General features: G+C 40.9%; 1 protein-coding gene across 6 annotated transcripts; it reads right to left on the bottom strand.

Moving 5' to 3' along the window:
• Positions 1-3,641: 3,641 nt before the first annotated feature.
• LOC143012717 (exocyst complex component 3-like) lies at positions 3,642-20,207 on the bottom strand. Of its 6 annotated transcripts, none has more exons than XM_076165991.1 (14): positions 20,115-20,207; positions 17,615-17,911; positions 16,466-16,549; positions 15,699-15,923; positions 14,384-15,008; positions 12,735-12,855; positions 12,057-12,185; positions 11,623-11,723; positions 9,797-9,889; positions 8,675-8,798; positions 7,841-7,963; positions 7,247-7,402; positions 6,484-6,605; positions 3,642-5,520 (listed from the first exon to the last, which is right to left on the bottom strand). In XM_076165991.1, the coding sequence occupies exons 2-14, from the start codon at positions 17,859-17,861 to the stop codon at positions 5,310-5,312; spliced, it is 2,361 nt and encodes a 786-aa protein (XP_076022106.1). In that variant the 5' UTR covers positions 17,862-17,911; positions 20,115-20,207; the 3' UTR covers positions 3,642-5,309. The 6 variants fall into 6 exon arrangements, with proteins under 6 accessions (XP_076022106.1, XP_076022105.1, XP_076022107.1 ...); XM_076165990.1 differs by lacking the exon at positions 20,115-20,207 and adding an exon at positions 19,767-20,089; XM_076165992.1 differs by lacking the exon at positions 20,115-20,207 and adding an exon at positions 19,707-19,794.
• Between the last annotated feature and the right edge of the window lie 599 nt (positions 20,208-20,806).

Here is a 20,806-nt window from a genome sequence, read left to right as displayed (position 1 = left end):
TATGCCTGTTTTGCCAAGAAACTGTGGCAGTTTTCAGAGAGTACAATATCAGCCGTCACTGCTTGCTAACTACGCTAGCAAGCAGTCAACGCAAGAAAGAGAGGCGACGCAAAACACAAAGACATACAGCAAATCACTTGACGACCTGCACAGATAATTCTGCCGTATGTTCTCTGATTTTGAAAACATTGAAAAGTCACTTCAGCTGGTCTCCTGTCCCCTGTCACAAGACCCTGAAACAGCGCCACAGGAGCTGCAATTGGAACTGATCGATCTAGTCTGACTCTATCCTAAAGGAGAAGTTTAATTCTCATAAACTGAATGACTTTTATGCTTCACTTAACACAGCCACGTTTCCAAACCTCCGGAGGACTGCACAGAAGATGCTGAGTTTTTTTTGGCTCGACCTACGTATGTGAGCAGACATTTAGCGTCATGAACATCAACAAAGCCCGTCACAGATCCAAGTTAACTGACTGGAGTCAGCAGGCCTGAAATGCATGCTGAGAAAGACTGAGTTACATTTCTTGGGCCAAGTGATCAACAAAGATGGGGTACGACCGGATCCGGAGAAAGTGTCAGCGATCAATAAGCTCTCACCGCCTGAAACTCTCCAAGAGCATGATAAACTACTTGGGGAAATATATTCCTGACCTCGCCACAGTGGGTCAACCACTGTATGAACTGCTAAGATCAACATCAGTTTGGATTTGGGGTCCAGTGCAGCAGGCGGCCTTCGACAAAATCAAAGAGCTTCTCACAACATCCCTACCTTGATATATTATGATGCTAATATGAGCACAGTAGTCTCAGCTGATGCTAGCAGCTATGGAGTTGGTGGCGTCCTGTTACAGCTCCATGGGGAAGACTGGAGACCTGTGGCATTCTGTTCAAGATGACTAAGTGATGCTGAAAAAAGGTACGCTCAAATAGAAAAAGAGTGCCTTGCATCAGTGTGGGCATGTGAGAGATTTGAGAAATACCTCTATGGACTGCCTGCATTTAAACTGATTACAGACCACAAACCCCTCATTCCACTGATGAACTCTCGAGACCTTGACAATACACCAGTACGCTGCCAAAGACTCCTCATGCGGCTGATGAGGTTCAACTTTGAGGCTGAATACGCACCAGGGAAAACGCTGGTTGTGGCTGACATGCTGTCCAGGAGCCTACAACAGGGAACGGGGCACAGCGAAGACAGCCACACAGATGTTGAGTGTTACGTTGCTGCTGTGATGAGCAGCATCCCGGCGTCACAGACAAAAATGGATGGCATCCGAGCAGAGACAGCCGCTGATGAGCAACTCCAAATGATAATCAGGTACATTAAGAATGGGTGGCCTGAACACATAACACGCACACAGAGCTGTGCAACAGAGTATTTTCCTGTGAGAAATGAACCGTCTGTGCATGATGGGTTGGTTTGTCAGTGACAACGGGCCACAGTTCAGCAGTGATGTTTTCAAAGACTTTGCCCGTGAGATGGACTTTGCATGTGTACTTTCTTCGCCTTGTGTAGGACTCTCTTTGGCTCAAAGCATGTGACCTCTAGCCCCCACAACCCACAGGGCAATGGACGTGCAGTGAATGTGCAGTGCAAACAGCCAAAAGAATGCTGAGACAAAAAGATCCACTACTGGCTCTTATGATCTACAGATCCTCACCGCACAGCAGCACTGGTGTCAGTCCGGCTGAACTATTAATGGGCAGGAAAATCGGAACAACTTTACCAACTCTGACTAAAGTCCTGCAACCAAAATGTCCGAACCGACAGCACGTCAGAGCTAAGGATGCTGTTGAGAAGAGTAAGCAAGCTTTCCACTACAACAAGCGACATGGTGTGAATCCGCTCACACCACTGCAGCCAGGAGGCCCTGTTCTCACTAGGAGAGACAATCGGAAGACTTGGTCCACACCTGCGGAAGTGGCTGGGGAGAGTTCAACTGAGTGATCATATGTCATCGTTACAGAGCAAGGAGCCCTGTACAGGCGAAACCGTCGCCATCTCCAAGCACTGCCTGATATGAGGTCCCCAGTCGAACACTCTACAAAACCAAATGAACCAGATACTCAGGCGAGCTCTAGATTAGCTGTCCTGGTCCAAAGGTGACCCATAGTGGACTATCTCAAACCAGGTCTGGTAGAGTTGTTAAACCTGTTCAGAGACTGGATCTGTAAAGGACATTATGGTTACATTGTTCATGAGGAAGTCTTATATTGTATTGATAAATACAATGTTATTTGTTAAACCTGTTCTGAGTCTATAAGGGGAAGTTACCGTTACCTGCATTGCAGAATTTATGTTGCATGCATTAATAATGATGGGGTTCAAAAGTAATTAAAGGGGGGAGATATCAGAGAATGTGTTTTGCGACATGTATATGTTAATAGATGTTTTACGACAGTTAGAGTCGTACATCGATTTCATCTCATCTCATCTCATCATTTTAGAATAAACACATAAGTTTATTACAATAAGCGACAGAAGTTTATTCAGTTGTTTGCAACGCAGCTAAGGACAGCAGGAGAAAGCCGAAATCGCTAAAGAATCACAGAATTAGAACGCATGGGAAAAGGAAAAGATCAAAAGGGCTACTGGTAAGCTCACGACTCTGGAGACTGTTTTAAATATGATCACTGGCTACGTAGTAGTCTGTGTCTATGGGCTAAAATCTTTGTGTAGTTATTAACCTGTGGAAACTATTTAAGAAACCTTGGTTGAAGATGTATACATTAATGGAGTGTATAAGTATTAGTTAGAGTATAGCAAATTTCGCTTTATTGAAATGCAAGGGGTGAATGGTTCTAAAAGTAAAACTGGCTTTCTGTTTATTCAATGCCTAATTTACACAATATTTACCTGGGTTGTTAAATAACAAATTAATGGTTCATGTAAATATACTTACCCTTTGCCCAATTAAATGTACTTGGTTGTACTTTGTGTTATTTGATGGGAAATACTGAACTTTGTTTACATTGTCTTATTGACATTGTTTTATTTTGTATGTTTAAAGGTTTTTCACCTTCCTTGTCTACTGGTCAAATAAATTGAAGAACGAGTGAAATCCTGAGTCTGGTGAAGTCCTTCCCTTTTCAAGTGTGGGAAGCCATGTTGTTTTAAATACACTTGACATACATAATTATATATATGTATGTATTCTATATATACTATAAGATATCTGTCACAGGGATACGAACACAACGAAGCCACGAACGATCACGAACTGACAAAGAAGAACACACAGAACACAGGGTGTGTATATATCAGACAGGGGAGGAGACAACGAGACACAGGTGAACGACATTAGGGGAGGCAGGTAATCACACTGACGGGGAAGCACAGGAGGGTAGGAAGTGAAGACGCCTGAAATCTATCTATCTATCTATCTATCTATCTATATGGATAAGAAAAACAAGAAAAATATTTGTTTTTATTGAAGCAAACATTTACATGAGATAATTTTTATACAGAAAGAGGGGGAAAGGGAGAGAGATAGAGAGAAAGAAGGAAGGTTGTATTATTATTACTATTGTTGTTAAACTTGTTGTTAAAAATGTAGACCCTGAGGTAAAGTAGGCAAAATGAGGTAGAAGTAGATTGAAATTGAAACATGGATATAAAGAGATATCTACATACCTGCAGTGAAATATTGTTTATTTGATATTATTTTTACATATTATATATACAGTTTATATTGCTATGTTTTATTTTTTGTTATTTCTGAGAGTAAGAGGATAGAGGGGATCGTTTAAAGGTTGGTTGGTTCATCTCACAGGCTGAGAAGCAGAGAACATTTGTTTGATTGTCATATATTAAAATTATCTATAATTTGTTCAAAGATATATACACTGACTGTTACATGGTCAGCTATTTGGAAGGATTTCATTTACCGTAATTTTCGGACTATAAGCCGCACTGGACTATAAGCCGCAGGTTTTTTAATGTTTAATTACCATATGTAAGGGTTCGTGCACAGAGGGGATTGTCGGGAAAGAGGCGGCTGTTTGAGGAAGCTCCCATTTATTAACATTTCAACAAACAAGTTGCATATTTGCATAACGTCAATGGCTAAATTAAATGTTTATTTAAAAGTGCAAAATAAAGTGCCTGTAACACGACAGTAAGCGCGTAAGCATAAAGTTGCAGTAACACGGCTGCTTAAAATATACGGTAATCAGCCTACCAGAAAAGTCATTAATCCTCGTCTTCATCTTTTAGGCTAAGGTGCAGTACACGGCCGCCTTCCGGAGGACTGTAACCTGTAAAATCCATAGATTTAGGAATTCCCCTAGTGGCCGTTAGCTGTAAAAATCCATAGATAAGCCGCACCTTTATATAAGCCGCAGGGTCGAAAAATGGGGAAAAAGCCGCGGCTTATAGTCCGAAAATTACGGTACTCGAATCCTTTCTGTGAGGTAAATGTTGAAGAGGATTGTCTGGAAGGATGCTCTGCAATCCATTAATTAAATCAAATGAATTGGACAGGGCCTTCATCCCTATAGGACAGGCTACCACAACAACCTGAGAGACGAGAGAGCACAGAAAACTCTGGGGAAGAAGAAAGGGCCGAATCTGGGAGATGGTTCCACAAGAGAATAGCCTGATAACTAAAGACAGCTGAGTTAAGTAGGGTGCTGACCAGGACTTTCGCTCTCTTTCACTCCCCTGAAGACTTTAAGAACAGTGTCACGGTCAATGTGTATTTCTGTGACATGACTGTAATGTAATGATATTGAGGTCTCAGGTTGGTCACATTTAATTTTACAGTTTTAGTTACACAAAAACTGTCTATAGTTCCAAAATGATAACCTGGCTAATAAGTGACATTTAGTGCACACAGGAGCTGCTGGTTCCTGATGTGAAGAAATTAGCTCCAAAGGATCAAAGCAGCCATTCTGCACCACACTTGCACCTGAAGCTCCACTCAATGACAAATTAAACTTGACATGATCATTTATACAACTATCATTTAAATATGTTGCATAATTTCACTTAAGTCTCCTTGAAGAGCATTTTTTTTACATTGGGCAGCAGTGAGACTATTAAGGCAATCAACCAACAGCAACCCATAGAGCCCTGACAGCACTGTGATCATGTTGTCAGGACTTCATGACCAGTGAAGGTCAGTCACAAGGCATCACAGTGTCCTACAATTCAACCATGTCTGTCGATGTAAATTTAATCAAAATGACAGTGAATGCAATTTGATGGCTATGTCTGTGGACATGCATGTTACTTTGGAGAAATATGTCCCAGCATCACAAGCTTTCTGCACCTTTTCTCCTCCCTCCCATCAGATCATCCATCATGTTTGGGTAGATGAGGCTCTGAGACAGCAGAATGGCAGGTTGGACAAACAGTTTATGCGGTTGATGACCTCCATGTCACAGAATAAAACCCGGCTTTTGTCACCAGCAATATTCGTCTTCAGGTCGGTGAGTTTCTCCAGGATCTGTTGGTGCTCTCGGCCCCGTTTCACACCTCTGAAGTACAGAACAGCAGCCAAGTGCTTCCTGCTGCAGGAGGAACACAGAAAACACACCAGTAAATAGTCTAATCTCATTTATTCAGGCCAGGGGTGAAAGTACTCACATTACTTATGTAGCGTATGTACAATGTTAATACCACAGTTGAAACACAAACCAATACAAATTGAAGATGTCCTAGGAGTGACAAGAGTAAGAAGAAAAATGTGTCCAAGTTTACAGAATAACAGCACTCTGAATGAGTTTACAGAATAACAGCACTCTGAATGAGTTTACAGAATAACAGCACTCTGAATGAGTTTACAGAATAACAGCACTCTGAATGAGTTTACAGAATAACAGCACTCTAAATGAGTTTACAGAATAACAGCACTCTAAATGAGTTTACAGAATAACAGCACTCTAAATAAAGGTAAAGTTTAGTTTTCACTGTTGAATTAAGTTTAGTTTTGAATGTTTGAAAGTCTGCACTGTACGCTCCGTGTTCTTAATATTACCAGTTTTAAGTTTTACATTTTATTTCATCATTTCAGATGCAATACACTAGGAACAAATGAAGTGACTGTATTTCATTGCATTTACTGTGCTGAATTTACTTAATAGTTTTACATAATTTTGGCCCACTTTAAAGGCCACAATATTACACATTAACATTGCTTATTATATTACAGCTCTCTGGGATGTGCTATTGTAAGTCAACATTCAGCGGTCAGTTATTTTCAGCAGGTTTTAACAGCCGGTAGGATAGAGAAGTGACTGGAAATCCAGATAACTAAACTGCTGCCATTTGACATACATGTGACCTCACAAACTATGAATGCTGGGAAGTCCTGGCAGAGTGAATTTTTGGGGCAGAAATATGGACAAAAAAGTCAGCATTATTTTGACTTCACGAGTTCTATTTAGTTGTGTCATTACAATCATTGGTTATGTTTTCCAAAATTTCCCAAAAAATAAAAATTAGAAACCCTGGATTGAATGAAAGGTGTTTACCTGATGTCTGGGTAATGCAACACCAGAGACCATACACGGTCCTTTATGTCCATGGTGTTTTTCTGTCCAATGATGCCGCTCAGCTCAACTCCTAAAGGATGTAGCCATTCATGAGTTGAATTCTATGAGATGGAAAAAAAGGAAACAGACTTAAACTGCTGCTGGGTTTAATTTTGTGCAGAAATGGACGATTTACTGTTTTTTAATTCATCATTCTTTTCAAGGCAAAGTTGACTTCAGCCAATCAGAGTAGCTGCTTATTCTGGATGCTAAAATGACTCACTAGTTCTTAAATGGGACATAAGAGAATGAATGAGAGATGAAAGAATAACAAGTAAAATAGTAAAAATGGTTTAGTTTGTGGATCACTCTTAACTTAAAGACATCATTATTTATTTCAAAATCTGTAATTACAAGTGTGTGTATGTGTTTATGTGTTAAATACTGCTAAGTTTGTCCTTGGTGAAACCTTGGCAAAACAAAATCACACACCGTCATTTCAGGATTTTAGCTGCTGTGTAAAAAGGGGATGTATTGAACCCTTTTCTCTTTCTAAAACAGAGACTGAGGTACAAGATTTTCACCCAGCAAGTGCAATTTTAAGTTTGAATCTGCAAAGAAACCATAGAAAGATGGAGTGCAGCAGGAAGCACAAGGTTTCCAACTGAAGTGTAGAGAATTTGAAGCTGCACAATATTAAAATACTCAAGTATCAGTATCTCTACTATTGCTGAGTAAAGGTACTTTAGAGTGAGAGAGTTACCATCTCCTCAAACAGCTCCGGGAGTCTGAGACCCAACTGCTCATGGATCTTGCTGGCTGCTTTCTGGTGTTTTTGGTTCTTGCATGGGTAGCCGTTTCTCATCAGCTGGCTGACGTATTCTTTCACCACATGATAGTGCAACTTGCTTGCCAACTCCTGTTATTGAGGAATAAACATGAGCTGTGATGTGATGAAAACACGACAGGGACAAAATTGGGAAATGAATGTGTGCATAGAAGTGCAGTGTGCAGTGAAGGAGTGTCTGGTGCAATTACCACTACAATGGTGGAAATGCTGCTAATTTCAATTAATACTTAATTAGATTTTTGGTGTAATTCAATGGTTCTTGAAAACTGTTGAATGATTTTCCATAATTTCCTTAAAATTTCACTAGTTGAAGATGCAAAGTTTACAACCATCAGCAGCAGCAGGAATTCTGTTATGAGAGCAAGACAAATGACAGCAAATGCTTGACTGCAGATCATTTGGCAGGTGATCTATCATCAGTAAGAGGCTGTGCTCCTTTCTGTGATTAGAAATGCTTGATCGGGTAAGAAGTTGATAAATTATTCTGCTTTCTGCCTGGTTTCTCACCTGGGCATGTGGAGGCCGAATCAGAGCGCAGTGCTGGGAAAGCTTCTCTATACAACTACAAAGCTTTTCAAAGTCATCGTCATTGGTGAGCCACTTCTTGGTCAACATTCTCCTCAGATATGGCTGGAAAACATCACAGACACAGTTTCAATCCCATTTAGTCATCAGTGAAACCACTCAACCTTCTCCAATGGTCAAATACTCACATTTGTGAATTTTTGGAGTGAACAAAATCATGTTGAATCTTGTATCTCCTCTGTCATTTTTCATTACAAAACACCATTAAGATAATTTGGCTAAATAGCAAACATGTGCTATTAAAAACATGAAGAATGTTCGCTGTGCCAGATCTGTCACAGTCAGAGATGCAATTAGTTCATATTAGGAATACAATTTGATGCTGACAGTAGATAATGATGAGTTAAGTCAATTTATTTCATTTTAAGCATGGAGGATCAGAATCCAATATAAATTTTGTAATGATTATGACAGACACTGATGTAAGTATGTTGTGTTTTCTCTGGTACTGTTTGGTTGGGCTGTTTGAGCACAAACACAACTTTCTTTGGTTTTGCTTCAGTGTTGTGTTATGGTATGCATCGGGCTGTGCCAGATTCATTAAATACTGGTGCTGGATGAGTTTGGACAAACATTTCATTCTTGAATCAATCTCTATTGCAAAGTTCTCAGCAAGAAGCAAAGAACATCATTTTTCATTTCCTCTTTTAGAAACCACAACAAAACAAAGTGGTTGTGGAACTGAAACCAGGCTTTGACCTAAAATAATCCAATCTGAGGCAGTAAGTCAGTTTTTTATCTTCACACTCGTTTTACCTTAACATGCTCTTTGAACTCTTCCTCCAGATCCTTGATCCGTCTGTCAATCAGCCACTTCACCTCTTTTCTGAAATCTTCCACCTTTTCTGGGCAGTAGTCCCGGTATCCTTCCATATGCTGCCTGCAGGAGGAGTTCAGTTCATTATTCTGCATATACCCAATCAGGTCTGAATGCAGCCATATAACAAGCAGGAACAAAACTAAACATCAAAACAAAAAACAAAACATCTGCCAATTCTCCTCTTTTCAAAGGCAACATTATATTTTCAGCTGATGACCATGTGTCATCATCACTACATTTGCCTACATTGAGACAAAGACAGCTAGCTTTAGTCAAATGTTAGAATAGGGGATCATAAAACAACATGTGATGCGTGACAAGATTATGATCATTATTAAAAATATGATTTTATTATCTTCACAAACATTTCCAGGCCTTGAAAAGTTAAGTAAAGTAAAAGAGTTTTCCAGGGTTTTTAAGACGTTATAATCCCTGATTAAAGGAAACCCATGCCCAAATTATTGAAAGAGCATAAAAAAAAGGTCAAAAAGAAATTCCTGTTTCTGGATACTCATCCTGAGCTGCCACATAATCTAACAAATATCTTCTCTGCCAATAACCTCCTTTGTTTTTAAACAGGGAAAGGTGGACTAACCTTTCTGGTGTCGGCTTATCACCTTCTTGCACGAAAAGGATTAAACTGATTTTTCATTTAAAGTCTCAATTGCTATTTTAACATAAAGATTTGAGTTGAATTTGCATAGAATATTCTAGAATTTATCTAGGATTGACATTGTATTTGCCAGCTGATGAAAACTACACTTGTGTGCATGCGTTAATGATCTATCCAAAAATAGCAGCATAAAACATCTATAAGGTTCTCTAATATTTCTGTGTTGTCTGCAGTTTTCAAAGAACTGAAAATCAGCCTCTCAGAGGCTACATGCTGTTTTTACAAAAAGATCCCAGTTATTTTGTGGCAACATTGGTTGAAAGCAGAAAACAAACAGTTAAACAACACATATTGTCTGATGCCAGACTTGGGAGGCAGGAGGCGGGTTTTGACAGGAGAAAGTTTCACAGTGTTTCAAGGGTTTCCGGGAAACAGTGAGACTTACTGTAAGTCACTGAAGCTGTTGATGTACGTAATCTGATACTCTGCCCGAAGCTCCTCTGCAGTGCTGCAGTGACGCCTGAACTGTTCATCAAACCTGCAGGAGATTAAATGTAGTTTAAAGGCGGACAAAGCTGATTAGCGCCTATCAGACAGCAGGGAGGTTTCAATTTCTAATGTATTTGACCTTTGAATGTATAGTACATCAGATAAGACATATTCTATCTATTGACATTTTGTAATACCTTAATGGAGACTTTATGTATCAAGAATATTTCTCAATTGAGAGTTAATGCAAAATAGACATATACAATACATAAATTGTGAACACACCAGAGGCTGGGTCCTGGATGGGAGATATGTCCCCCTCTGCTGGTTGCACTCTGGACTACAAATTCTAGAATGGCGGCCATAAAAAGACTACAAAGATGGTGTACAAGGTGCCACACCTGTGGGACATCAGGGTGATTACCACCCAACATGAGTCTCTGCCAGGACAGGTTGATAGACTGGTCATGGGTTGGTAAAACCTTGTTATTTTTGGTTGGTGGTTTTGAAAGGTATTTGAAGAGACTTATGTTTTGCCTTTTTAGAAAAGGACACTCTCTGTTGAACTTTTTGGCCGTGTGGAAATTAAAAGACTTTTTGTTTGGTGTCATTTTTGACATCCGTGGCACTGCCTGACCCTGACATCCCGAGGAACAGCATGATGTCACAATATATATAGACAAAGCACAAAAAGTAAGGAAATTAGTTTTTTGTAGATTACTTCTTTGTTGTAACAATCCTTCTTGGCAATTAATCTTATACCGTTGGAAAGCCTGATTATTACCTTTTTTAAATGATGCCACATTTGTGAGGAGCATGCAATTGTGGAATGAGCAGCAGAGCTGAGTATGTGGGTTGCGGCCATGAAAAATTTGCCAAATCTGTGCCAATGCCAAACAGCTTTTTTTTTTGCTGTTGCTATTGACTCTTGTGTTGAGCTTCTGTTACCCCCTGGTGTGGATCGTAGGGTTGAAATGTGGAGAAGATTGCTGCACCGATAGAGTTACATCTTTTGAGGCGGCATCTTGCTCACCGGAAAAAACAGGCTTGTCATCATTGGAGGCAATCTCAAGGCAGAGATATCAAGATGATATCTCTACAGTCTGGGACCAAACTCTATCCTCCCCCACACAGTGAGGTTTATCAGAGACTACCTCCAGAATTTGGGAGTGGAGAGGATGGAATGGACTGCCAGCAGTCCTGACCTCAACGCCCATTGAACACTTTGTGGGATCAGCTTGGGCGTGCTGTTCGTCCCAGAGTGACCAACACAACCACGTTGGCTTAGTTGCAACAATTACTGGTTGAAGAATGGAATGCCATCCCACAGCAGAGTGTGTGACCAGGCTGGTGACCAGCATGAGGAGGAGGTGCCAGGATGTTGTGGCTGTGTATGTTTTGTGTATGGACAGTCTTGTTTCATCAGACTCCAATCCACCAAACAACACTAAAGAAGAGTCAACAGTAAAAAAAAAGCTGTATGGCATTGGCAGAGAAGATTTGGCAAATTCTACATGGGCGCAACCAACAAATGCATGTTCCTCACAAATGTGGCACCATTTCAAAGGGAAATAAGTAGGCTTTCCAACAGTATAAGATTTATTGCCAAGAAGCATTGTTACAACAATCCTTACTTTTTGTGCTTTGTTTATTTCTATTTTAAGAATATTTTTGGGAATATTTAACAATTCTTTGTTCATTCGACCTTTCAAATAAATTGTGGAAGAGTGCTCTACTTTTAAGCTAAGATAACATAAACTGATGTCTGCTGTGACCTCTGACCTCTTTGGAAACAGTTTCAGCTCTTCAAGGCAGGAGGAGATGACTTTCCCTTCCAGCTCAGCATCAATTTGTTTGGAATGCTTTACGTTTGAGTCAAATTTCTGTGGAGAAGAGCAACAACCAGAAATCAACATGTGAAGCAACACAGAGCTGAAGCTCTCTGCAGCCCCCTTTTGTCTGTGCGACTGTCCTACATTGTTTTTTCAAGGAATAAACTCTCACTCACAAACCATCCAGCTCACTGGTGTCATTCCAAGATTCCTCATTCATTTAAGAACATGTTATATTTATTGTTGATTTATTTACTGTCTAATTAATGATAATCTTGTTGCTTCAACTGAAGTCCTGCTCTCTATACCGACGCAGAAAGAGGAGAAACTAGGCAACAACAACACTGATGACATTATCTTTTATTAGAAAGAAGAGCGGCCTACCTCCCGGATGTCCATGGGAAACTTGGAGCTTGGGAACCCATCGTCACCCTTCTCTGGCAACTTCCTTTCGCTCCAAACGTCCTCAATTTCCATTTCAATGAGTTTGTCCAGTGAAGATCCTATATCCTCCTACAGGAAGATAGACAGCGAGAAGAATGGATGAGTGATTGTTTTCTACCAGAACCCCGGTGACTGACACTCAACCAACACTGACCTGACAAAACAGAACCATAACTGGACTCAATTTCATGCCTCAGAAAGGTCAATGGTTTGGACTTCTGAGGTTGCGCTGATGAACATTGACTTTGGTGTGTTGGTATGGTTAAAAAATAGATTCATGTACCAACAACTGATTAAATGGTGAATGGTAACAACTGTCAGCTGAATTTTGAGCATTTAAAGCCTATGCATGAAAATTGCAATAATTTGCTCCTGATGCAGTTTAGGTGCACCCTTGCATTAGGCTGGGATCATTGTGATTTTCAGGCAGTATGAAATGCTTTCCTGCTCATAGAGTATTAGACAGCTGTGCCGGACTCACTTCAGCTCCCTGATGGAGATGACCATGCATAAGGACCATGGACATACTGTATACATTAACCTGGATAAAGAATACTAAGGAGGAATCTCAGGTCTTGGTGGAATCTACAAAAAGTTTTAGCCAAGCATCTTCATCACCTTCATTCTACAGCAGTACTTCTCTGTGAGCTGATCCAAAAAGTTGTCCTCCAGCAGCAGCCCGGTGCTTTCACACTCTCCAATCTCCGGCTGCAGGGATGGACTTCCGATGATTCTATCACTGTCAAACGATACAAATGACATGGACCTGAAGAAACTTGTTCAAAAGTATGCAGATCTCGATCAGGAAAGAGGTAAAGTCAGTGATTTGAGTGTTTTGTGCAGGTGTGTGTGTGAGAAAGAATTGAGGGATTAAGTGAGGGTAATAGTGAGTGAGGGGGACAATAAGTAAGGAGTTGGAGAAAGAAAGTGAAAGCATAAGAGATTTCAGTTCCACATTTAACACCATTGCTCCTGTGAAGTTGGTTCAGTACTCACAGGAAGTGGGTTTAAATGCAATTTGTGTCGGTGGGTTTAAAATGTTAATGTAACAGAAGACAAAGTTGGTAAACATGTTTCACTGCCTAAGCTCCTGAACACTGGCTCCCCCTAGGAATGTGTGCTTGAAAGCTCCTTTACTGTACTGTCTATACACAAACAACTGTAGATCACATTCTGAGTCAGTAGATGTATAGCTTTGCTCATGACAATGAGGGCCTGGGATGGACTTCCGATGATTCTGTTACTGTGAAGAGATACGAATAACATTGTACAGCACAGCACCCAAAGACTGTTGTAAACATGTTGCTTCATGCCAAGGAACTGAAGAAACTAGTTCCAAAGTATGCAGAACTTAATCAGGACAGAAGTACACAATAAAGTCAGTGATTTGACAGTTTGTGCATGTCTGTGTGGCTCCCCATAGGAATGTGTCTTATTTCAGAAGGAACACTAGCCACAGTCTCCCTCTCTCCATCAATGGGCAAGTTGTAGAGAGTCTCTTCCTTCCCGTTCCTTGGGACTACCATCCACAAATCCCTATCAAGGCATTTCAACACCAATCTCAAAATCGGTAATGCCCACCAGGAGTCAAGTAAGTAAGTAAGTCGCTTTGGATAAAAGCGTCTGCTAAATGATCGTAATGTAATGTAATGAGTCACTCTGAGCGTGGCTCAGGATAGTAAACGGTTCTCTTGGAATCTGAAGGTTCCTTGTTCGACTCCTAGAGCCAAAGTGCTGTTGAGCAAGACACTGAACGCCTAACTGCTCCTGATGTGCAAGTTGGCTCCTTTCATGGTTTGCCCCGGCCATCACTATATGAATTGTAAGCCAATTGTTTTGGCTAAAGTTGCTATATGAGTGCAGAGTTATTATTACAGTTATTGAACAACACGTTTTCAGACGCATGTCAATGTACCGGTTTGTATCAAAGTCCAAGCCGAGTTGCATGTGATTTCTGTTTACGTCAAGTTGAGTCTCAAGTTGGCCAATTTGTGACACAATCCCAAATTGAGTCAAGGCATGGAATTTGAGTCCACATAACTCCAAAATACGAAAAAAAAAATAGGGATCATCAGGAATATTCATTGTTGAAATTATGTGCATGTGACCTTTACCATGCGGTTTAATTTTAGTTTAGAAGTAAGCTTTAGTTTTGTTCAATTAAAAGTGTGTTTTCTCAAATGAATATGACAGTGGGATCTATGTAACCTAGAACACATTGCTCAGGTTGAACCTTTCCACTCCTAACAAATCCAGGGTGCTCTGACCTCTGGTAGTCTTTGATGATCCATTTGAGCAGAGCGTAGAACTCCTTCAGCTCTGTCACCTGCTGCTGCAGTTCCTTTAAGTGCTGTCCCACAATGCCGTGGTAACTCTTCACATAGGTGCTGAAGACCTTGAAGCTGGGTGGGTAGGAGCACCGCAGCTCCTTCTTCACAGTCTCCAAATCCTCCACAATGGCTTTTCCTAGGAGGCCCAGGTGGAACGACAACCAGGAGCCATTCTGCTCCCTGCTCTCTAAAGGAATGCTCTCCAGCTTGGCCTTCACCCCCTCTGACACTGCCTCAACCCAAGCCTCCATCCAATTACCAGGGTGGTACTTCTTATGGGGCCCAACCGCATCCTTGTCCTCCTCTTGGATGATGCGAGCCACATGCACCAGCAGACCCTTGTTTCTGGAGGGAGAGGAGTTGGGGTCACGTACTATGTCCATCACCTTGTGTCTGAGATCTTTATAGAGGAGGCTGAGGTCCTTCTCCTTCTTGGCCAGATTCATGGGGGAGTCCTTCCCACACTGCTCAATCTCCTGCTGGACCTCCTGCCGTAGTGAGAGCAGATTCAAGTGGGCCTCCTCCAGCTCCTCCTTGTCAATCAGCGTACTGATCTGTATCACTAAAAAACAACAAAGAGCCCGGTCAATCTCTCCAAAGGGTTTGATAAAAATTGCAGGAGCAAATATTCGATTGAACATAGAAATAAGGTTATAAAATACCTAGAATTACTTACTAACAGTTAAGAATCAGTTTATTGATCATGGGAAGCACTATATAGCATGTCGAGAAACATGCGCGAAAACAATTCTGATCTATAAAAGGGGGGCGGGGCAGCAAAAATTTGGGAACCACTGCAATATATAATCCTGCAGTCAGGAGATGAAGGCAGTGTTCACTTTCTCTCTCAATTTTGGTTGGTTTTTGTAACCCAAAAATCTTAATGATATAACCACAATTTTTACACCTTTACTTGCTCTCCCAGTTTTTCTATATGTGCTTACCCTGGTTCCTTCACAGGACACCAGATTAATGGACGCAATAAGCATCTTAGTTACAGTGCATTCAATGAACGTTTTGTGACTCGGCTCATTTACATAATCATTCTTATGAAAATACGGTGCTAAATTGAAAACACGTAACAATGCAGCATATTCAGCTCTAGATGCATGCTCAGTAAATCTTGCCCGAAATGTTCCCCATCAAAAAGAGCACATCGTTCATTGAAAAACACAGTCAGCATTTTAGAGCAACTGATGAGTGCTCAATATTCAACAGGCAAATCAACAACTAAAACTACTTCAGACACTACCTGAGAGTGGAGTGTTTGGTATTTCTGGAAGTGTGTAAGACTCCTCTATCTCCTCACACACCTCCTCCCCCTCTTCTTTCTTTTCCACCATTAAGTCGTCTTTGAAAGGGGTGAGCGCCCCCTGTCTGCAAATCTTTGCTTTGATTCTCTTACTGCCAGACTCCAGGCTGCGGCGAATGGACGCTCCCCGCTTGACCAAAGAATCACTAATCATCATTGTGGGATCTAAGGATGGAAAAAATTGTATTTAGCCAATAATGCATCACTAGCTAACACTGGGCTCGTGCCATCTTTTTGATTGGCTCTTCAAGTAGTGTGTGTGTGTGTGTGTGTGTGTGTGTGTGTGTGTGTGTGTGTGTGTGTGTGTGTGTGTGTGTGTGTGTGTGTGTGTGTGTGTGTGTGTCAACTGGGAAGTGCGTGTGTGTCAACTGGGACGTCATGTCATTAGCAACTGTGTAATCATTCACAATTCACAGCACATCCCATTCCAATGACATAAGCTGTGTCACGGTCCAGTGAAAACCCCTTATTAGGTGATTTGTTTTTAGGTTTTCTGATAAATTCAGATAACATGCAGGTCATAGGTTGAGTGTGAGTGGTGAGCCTAAACCATATAGTTCAGGTAGTAATCTCTCAAATGTTATGGACGCTAAAGAAACTTCCAGAAACAAAATTAATTCTTTCATTCTGTTCAAATCAGCAGCCTGTTGTGCATTTTTAGTGTGTTGCAGAGCAAATATGGATCTGTTACTGATTGTATCTATTACCTGATAGTGAGCTTGAAAGAGACTTCTTCCTGGCTGCTGGAGAGCTGGGGTTCCCATTGGCGACAGGAGAGCTGGGAGTTAGAGCTGAGAGGCAGAGAGAGGGAAACAATGAGGCTGATAACCAGAAAGTTTCCCACAAAGCATTGGGAACTGGCTTCCATATCTATTTCACAACCATATCTCTTGATTTTACGTGAGTATATAAAGAAATTCAAGATTGATTCTTAACATTGATATGGTTTTCAGATTCTTGGAACTGTGCATAGTCACATTTAAAAAAATAGTGTGTGTGAGTTTGTATTTCTCTGTATGTATGGCCCCGTTGTGTGTTTGTCCTCCACAGTGACCTAAAACTAAATCAAGTTAGGAATGTAGGAGAATAATGAATTGTGATAAAGGTAACTCTGGCTTAGCTCTGGGTCAAAAAAAAAGAAAAAAAGAAAGCTGTTTAAGGACATTTTTTATTTGTAACTGTCAATGAATGAGTTTAATGAATAAGACTCCAACAACAGGACTTAATTACATGAACTCATTCCATCTGTAGCCAGTGTTTCAACACTTATTAGTTAATTAAATTTCCGAAACCTTTCCATGACTCTGCAATAGTTTTTCCACGGCCTGATAAATAAAGCAACTTGTAAGTTTGCTCTGTCATTAATTACTAAACTTTCGGCGTTGACTTAAAGAATCACAATGGATATTTTTCAGCAAACACCGGTGTTATTACATTGATCACATACAGTATATTTCATTTCTCGTCGTTATGATTATCACTTGTGTGTGATATTACTGAATTGTACAATTATAAAGTAAAGAAGCCAAAAGACAAGTTTCTACATCCACGACAACAGGACAGGCTACTTCAAATAGAACACTACATCACAACAAGAAAAACTTGTATGTGCATGATGTATTCCTTTAACTGCATACAATGGCTTTCTGATGGCCTCTGTCTAAAGGATTCACCACAAGACAATACATTGTGAAACGCAGGTGAGTCAGCCAGATAATTTGGTTGCTGTTAGGTAGAAACACCAACGCTAGACTCTCACTGTGTGTTTACGATTCTTGTGACCTTGGGCGGACATATTAGCTGTCTGGAGGTCCAGCTTTACAGAGGATTTCATGAAATGTAAACATGGTACTCACTGGGCGATGGAGGTTCTTGTTGATGCACAGACCCCAAATCATTTCTGGCAGAGTCCACTTTGCGTGTGGCCTTTGATCCCTTATTGTTGGGAGAGAAGGGGCTCTTTTCTCCCACCCGCCTGAAGCTCTGCCGCAAGAACTCCTTCACACCCTGCGTGTTCTTTGTGGTACCATTCGGCTTCGTCTCATTGCTCTGGATGGAGACTCTGTCCGTATCAGGGTGGTCACCAGATGTCATTTGTGCCATTTCAGCAGATGAAGGGCCTGGGATCTGGAGAGGCCTTCCTGTACTGTGCTCTGCCCAGGAGTGAGACAAAAAGAGAGAGGGAGAGGCATAGAGAGAGAGAAAGAGAGAGAGAGAGAGAGAGAGAGAGAGAGAGAGAGAGAGAGAGAGAGAGAGAGAGAGAGAGAGAGCTTGTTTCCAAGGTGAGCTTTTCAAGCCAGCAGGAACAGGCTGGGCACCTCTGTTTACTGGAAACACAGCTATTTATCATAACACCAAAGGAGCCGAAAGTGAAACTCATCTGCAGTTGTGACAGCAACTCCCTAGCATACAGATTCCAGTCTACACTTAACACAGTTTTCCCATGTGTAAGGCAACCTCTACAACTGCTATGAAAGTGTTCACTATACTAAATGTTAAGTATGTGTCCTAATATGAATAAGAACTTAACCACTGTGTAGTAATTTCTTGTTGAACATTCATGCCAGCTGCAGGTGAGGTGAAAAAACAATTCTGATCGTTGCCATTGTGGTAGAAAATACACCATATTCATAGCATTATTAGGGTTAGTAGTATGTAAGTGAACATTATGTTATAGGGCCTTCACTTACTGTGTGTGAGAGAAAGTAAACATAATGTCCTTGGTCTAAATGTCTGGTCATCCCAGAATCTGTTTCAGAGATTAAGTAAACACACTAGTCTGTCAGGCCTTAACATGGTGGCAGTAGCTCAGTGGGTAGAACTCCGCTTGGGAACCGGAGGGTCGCCGGTTCGAGTCCCTGTAGAGGTGCCCCTGAGCAAGGCACCGAACCCTCAATTGCTCCCCCCTCTGCGAATTGTGGTAATGCCAAATGCTCGTAATGTAATGTAACAGTTAAAATGCTCCGACTCTTTGTCGGGGAAAATGTATTTGCAAGAGGAATATTTCAGTGCATGTATTCACTGAGATGCATCTCTCATCAGTGACTGAATAAAGCAGCGGCCTCTCAACTGTCTCTGGAAATGGATGATTGAACTATACTGTATGACGGCGTCACGAACAGGATTGACAAGAGGGACCTACTGAACCAGCTGTACCGGGATCTCAGGTGCCTCTCCCCATACAGAAATGGCCATAAAGAGGTAAGCAGATTGACCATTGATGTGCTTTTCACCATCGCAAGACAAACCAGGGCTGCTTCACCCATGTTACTATTATTGACAATTTGTCTTGAACTTGTTTGCCACCGTTTATACTTCTCAGCAAATAACCAGCTGTTACTAAAACTGCATCTGTCTTCATTGGTATGAAAGCACCACTAACAGATTTGCTAAGACAATACGAGAGTGGATGACAATGCGTGGCCGTGAATTATAATGTGTAGCCATTTTCATTAACACAGGATGTCACCGCTCCACTTCAATAAAGTGAATACAGATGGTAACATACAGGATAACTTAACACTGCCTCTATTAACATAAATGTATGATGACTGGCTTCCGTGCAGAACCTACATCTACACCACATCAGCACAACTCGTGGAATGTATGTCCGTATGTTCTTGCTGTCCCTCCTACACGACAAATTATAGGATAACGTCACTGAAACTCAAAAGTGAAACCACAAAGATGTGTGAAAGGAAATATTGTTAAAAATTGCATTTTTTCCAATCTTTACCTTAATAATTAAGTACTTAGTGACACTATCAGCGCATAATCACAAAGCAGCCGATAGCAATGTTTACCTGTCATATAAACACAAGACACAAGACCAGCCTATTACGTCCCAGAGCGACCCAACAATCACCTTCGTGTGTTACTTGTTGTCTCCGTATGCCTAACTGCTATTATTTTTAACCTTTGTGAATAAAGTATACACATTTCCCTTACAGTTTTAGTGACTTCTTTCTTCATTTATCGTGAAAATAGACACTTAACGCGTCGTCTTACCTGAGCAGGTGAGATCAGAGTGTGCAGTGTTGCTTTCACTTTGTCCTCCGTTTAAGATTAAGATGCCATAATGCACCTCCCCCCTCCTTTTTTAAGATTGAGACTTTATAAAGCAACGCACAGACAGAAAGCGCAAGGACACCACCGAGTTCAACTTTCCACCTCTGCTGTGATTGGTGGAGCAAAAATACAGGCTGAGTTAATCATTACACACGGACACCAACCGGAACTCTCAACCCAGTATTCTTTAGCAGCTGTGATAAATACAAGCTTTCTTTGTTTTGGCTCGTCAACTCCTGCTCAGCTTACACTAAATTCCACCAGGAATGTAAGCATGAAAAGATTTACCTGTGGTGCCTTCAAGTGCTGTTCGTACAAGTCCCTTCTCTCACTCAGACGTCACCTCACACAAGGTCATCGTTCTAAAGTCCCAAGTCCAGTCTCTCAACACCCAGGTTAGGCATGGCAAGACTGTCCAAGTACACTCACTCAAGTGCTCTCAAACCACGTTTACAGTTGCTTTGGTCAAAGTCTTAAATGACAAGTATAGGTCTTGAAACTACACATGAAAAGCTTCATGCCATCAGCTCAATAACTCACATCTCTATTCAACACTTGCAAATACTGATATCCAAAAAAAATTAAGATTGTAATTATAGATTGTGATTAAGTGTGTGGCACAACAATCAATTGTGTAGTATACTAATATACAGGCGTAAATGGCTACATACCAAATGGTTCTTTCATGCACACATTTCATGATAATCCTGTTGATGTGGTATGGTTCTAAAGAATTGCTTGTCAGGTGTCCATTTTACTTATGAAGTGGAGTTTTTAATTTCTTAGATTAACTAATGACACATGCTGTCAATTTACACCACCGGTGGAACTCATGTAGTAAACTCAATATGTAGTAAGGGTCAAGAATATTTACTGTAAGCCCCAAGGGGTTTAAAGTAATTTTTTTCTTATTCTCTAGTCTAGTCCTACCTAAATTCAAGACACAAGTTTATATAAACTATAGAATTTGGTTTGATGTG

This window comes from Genypterus blacodes, unplaced genomic scaffold (genome assembly GCF_046128005.1).
Source record: "Genypterus blacodes isolate CSIRO-AG114 ecotype Tasmania unplaced genomic scaffold, CSIRO-AGI_Gbla_v1 ptg000154l_1, whole genome shotgun sequence".
Classification (NCBI taxonomy): domain Eukaryota; kingdom Metazoa; phylum Chordata; class Actinopteri; order Ophidiiformes; family Ophidiidae; genus Genypterus; species Genypterus blacodes.
Note: the sequence above shows the minus strand (reverse complement) of the source record. Positions and strands in the feature narration are given on the sequence as shown.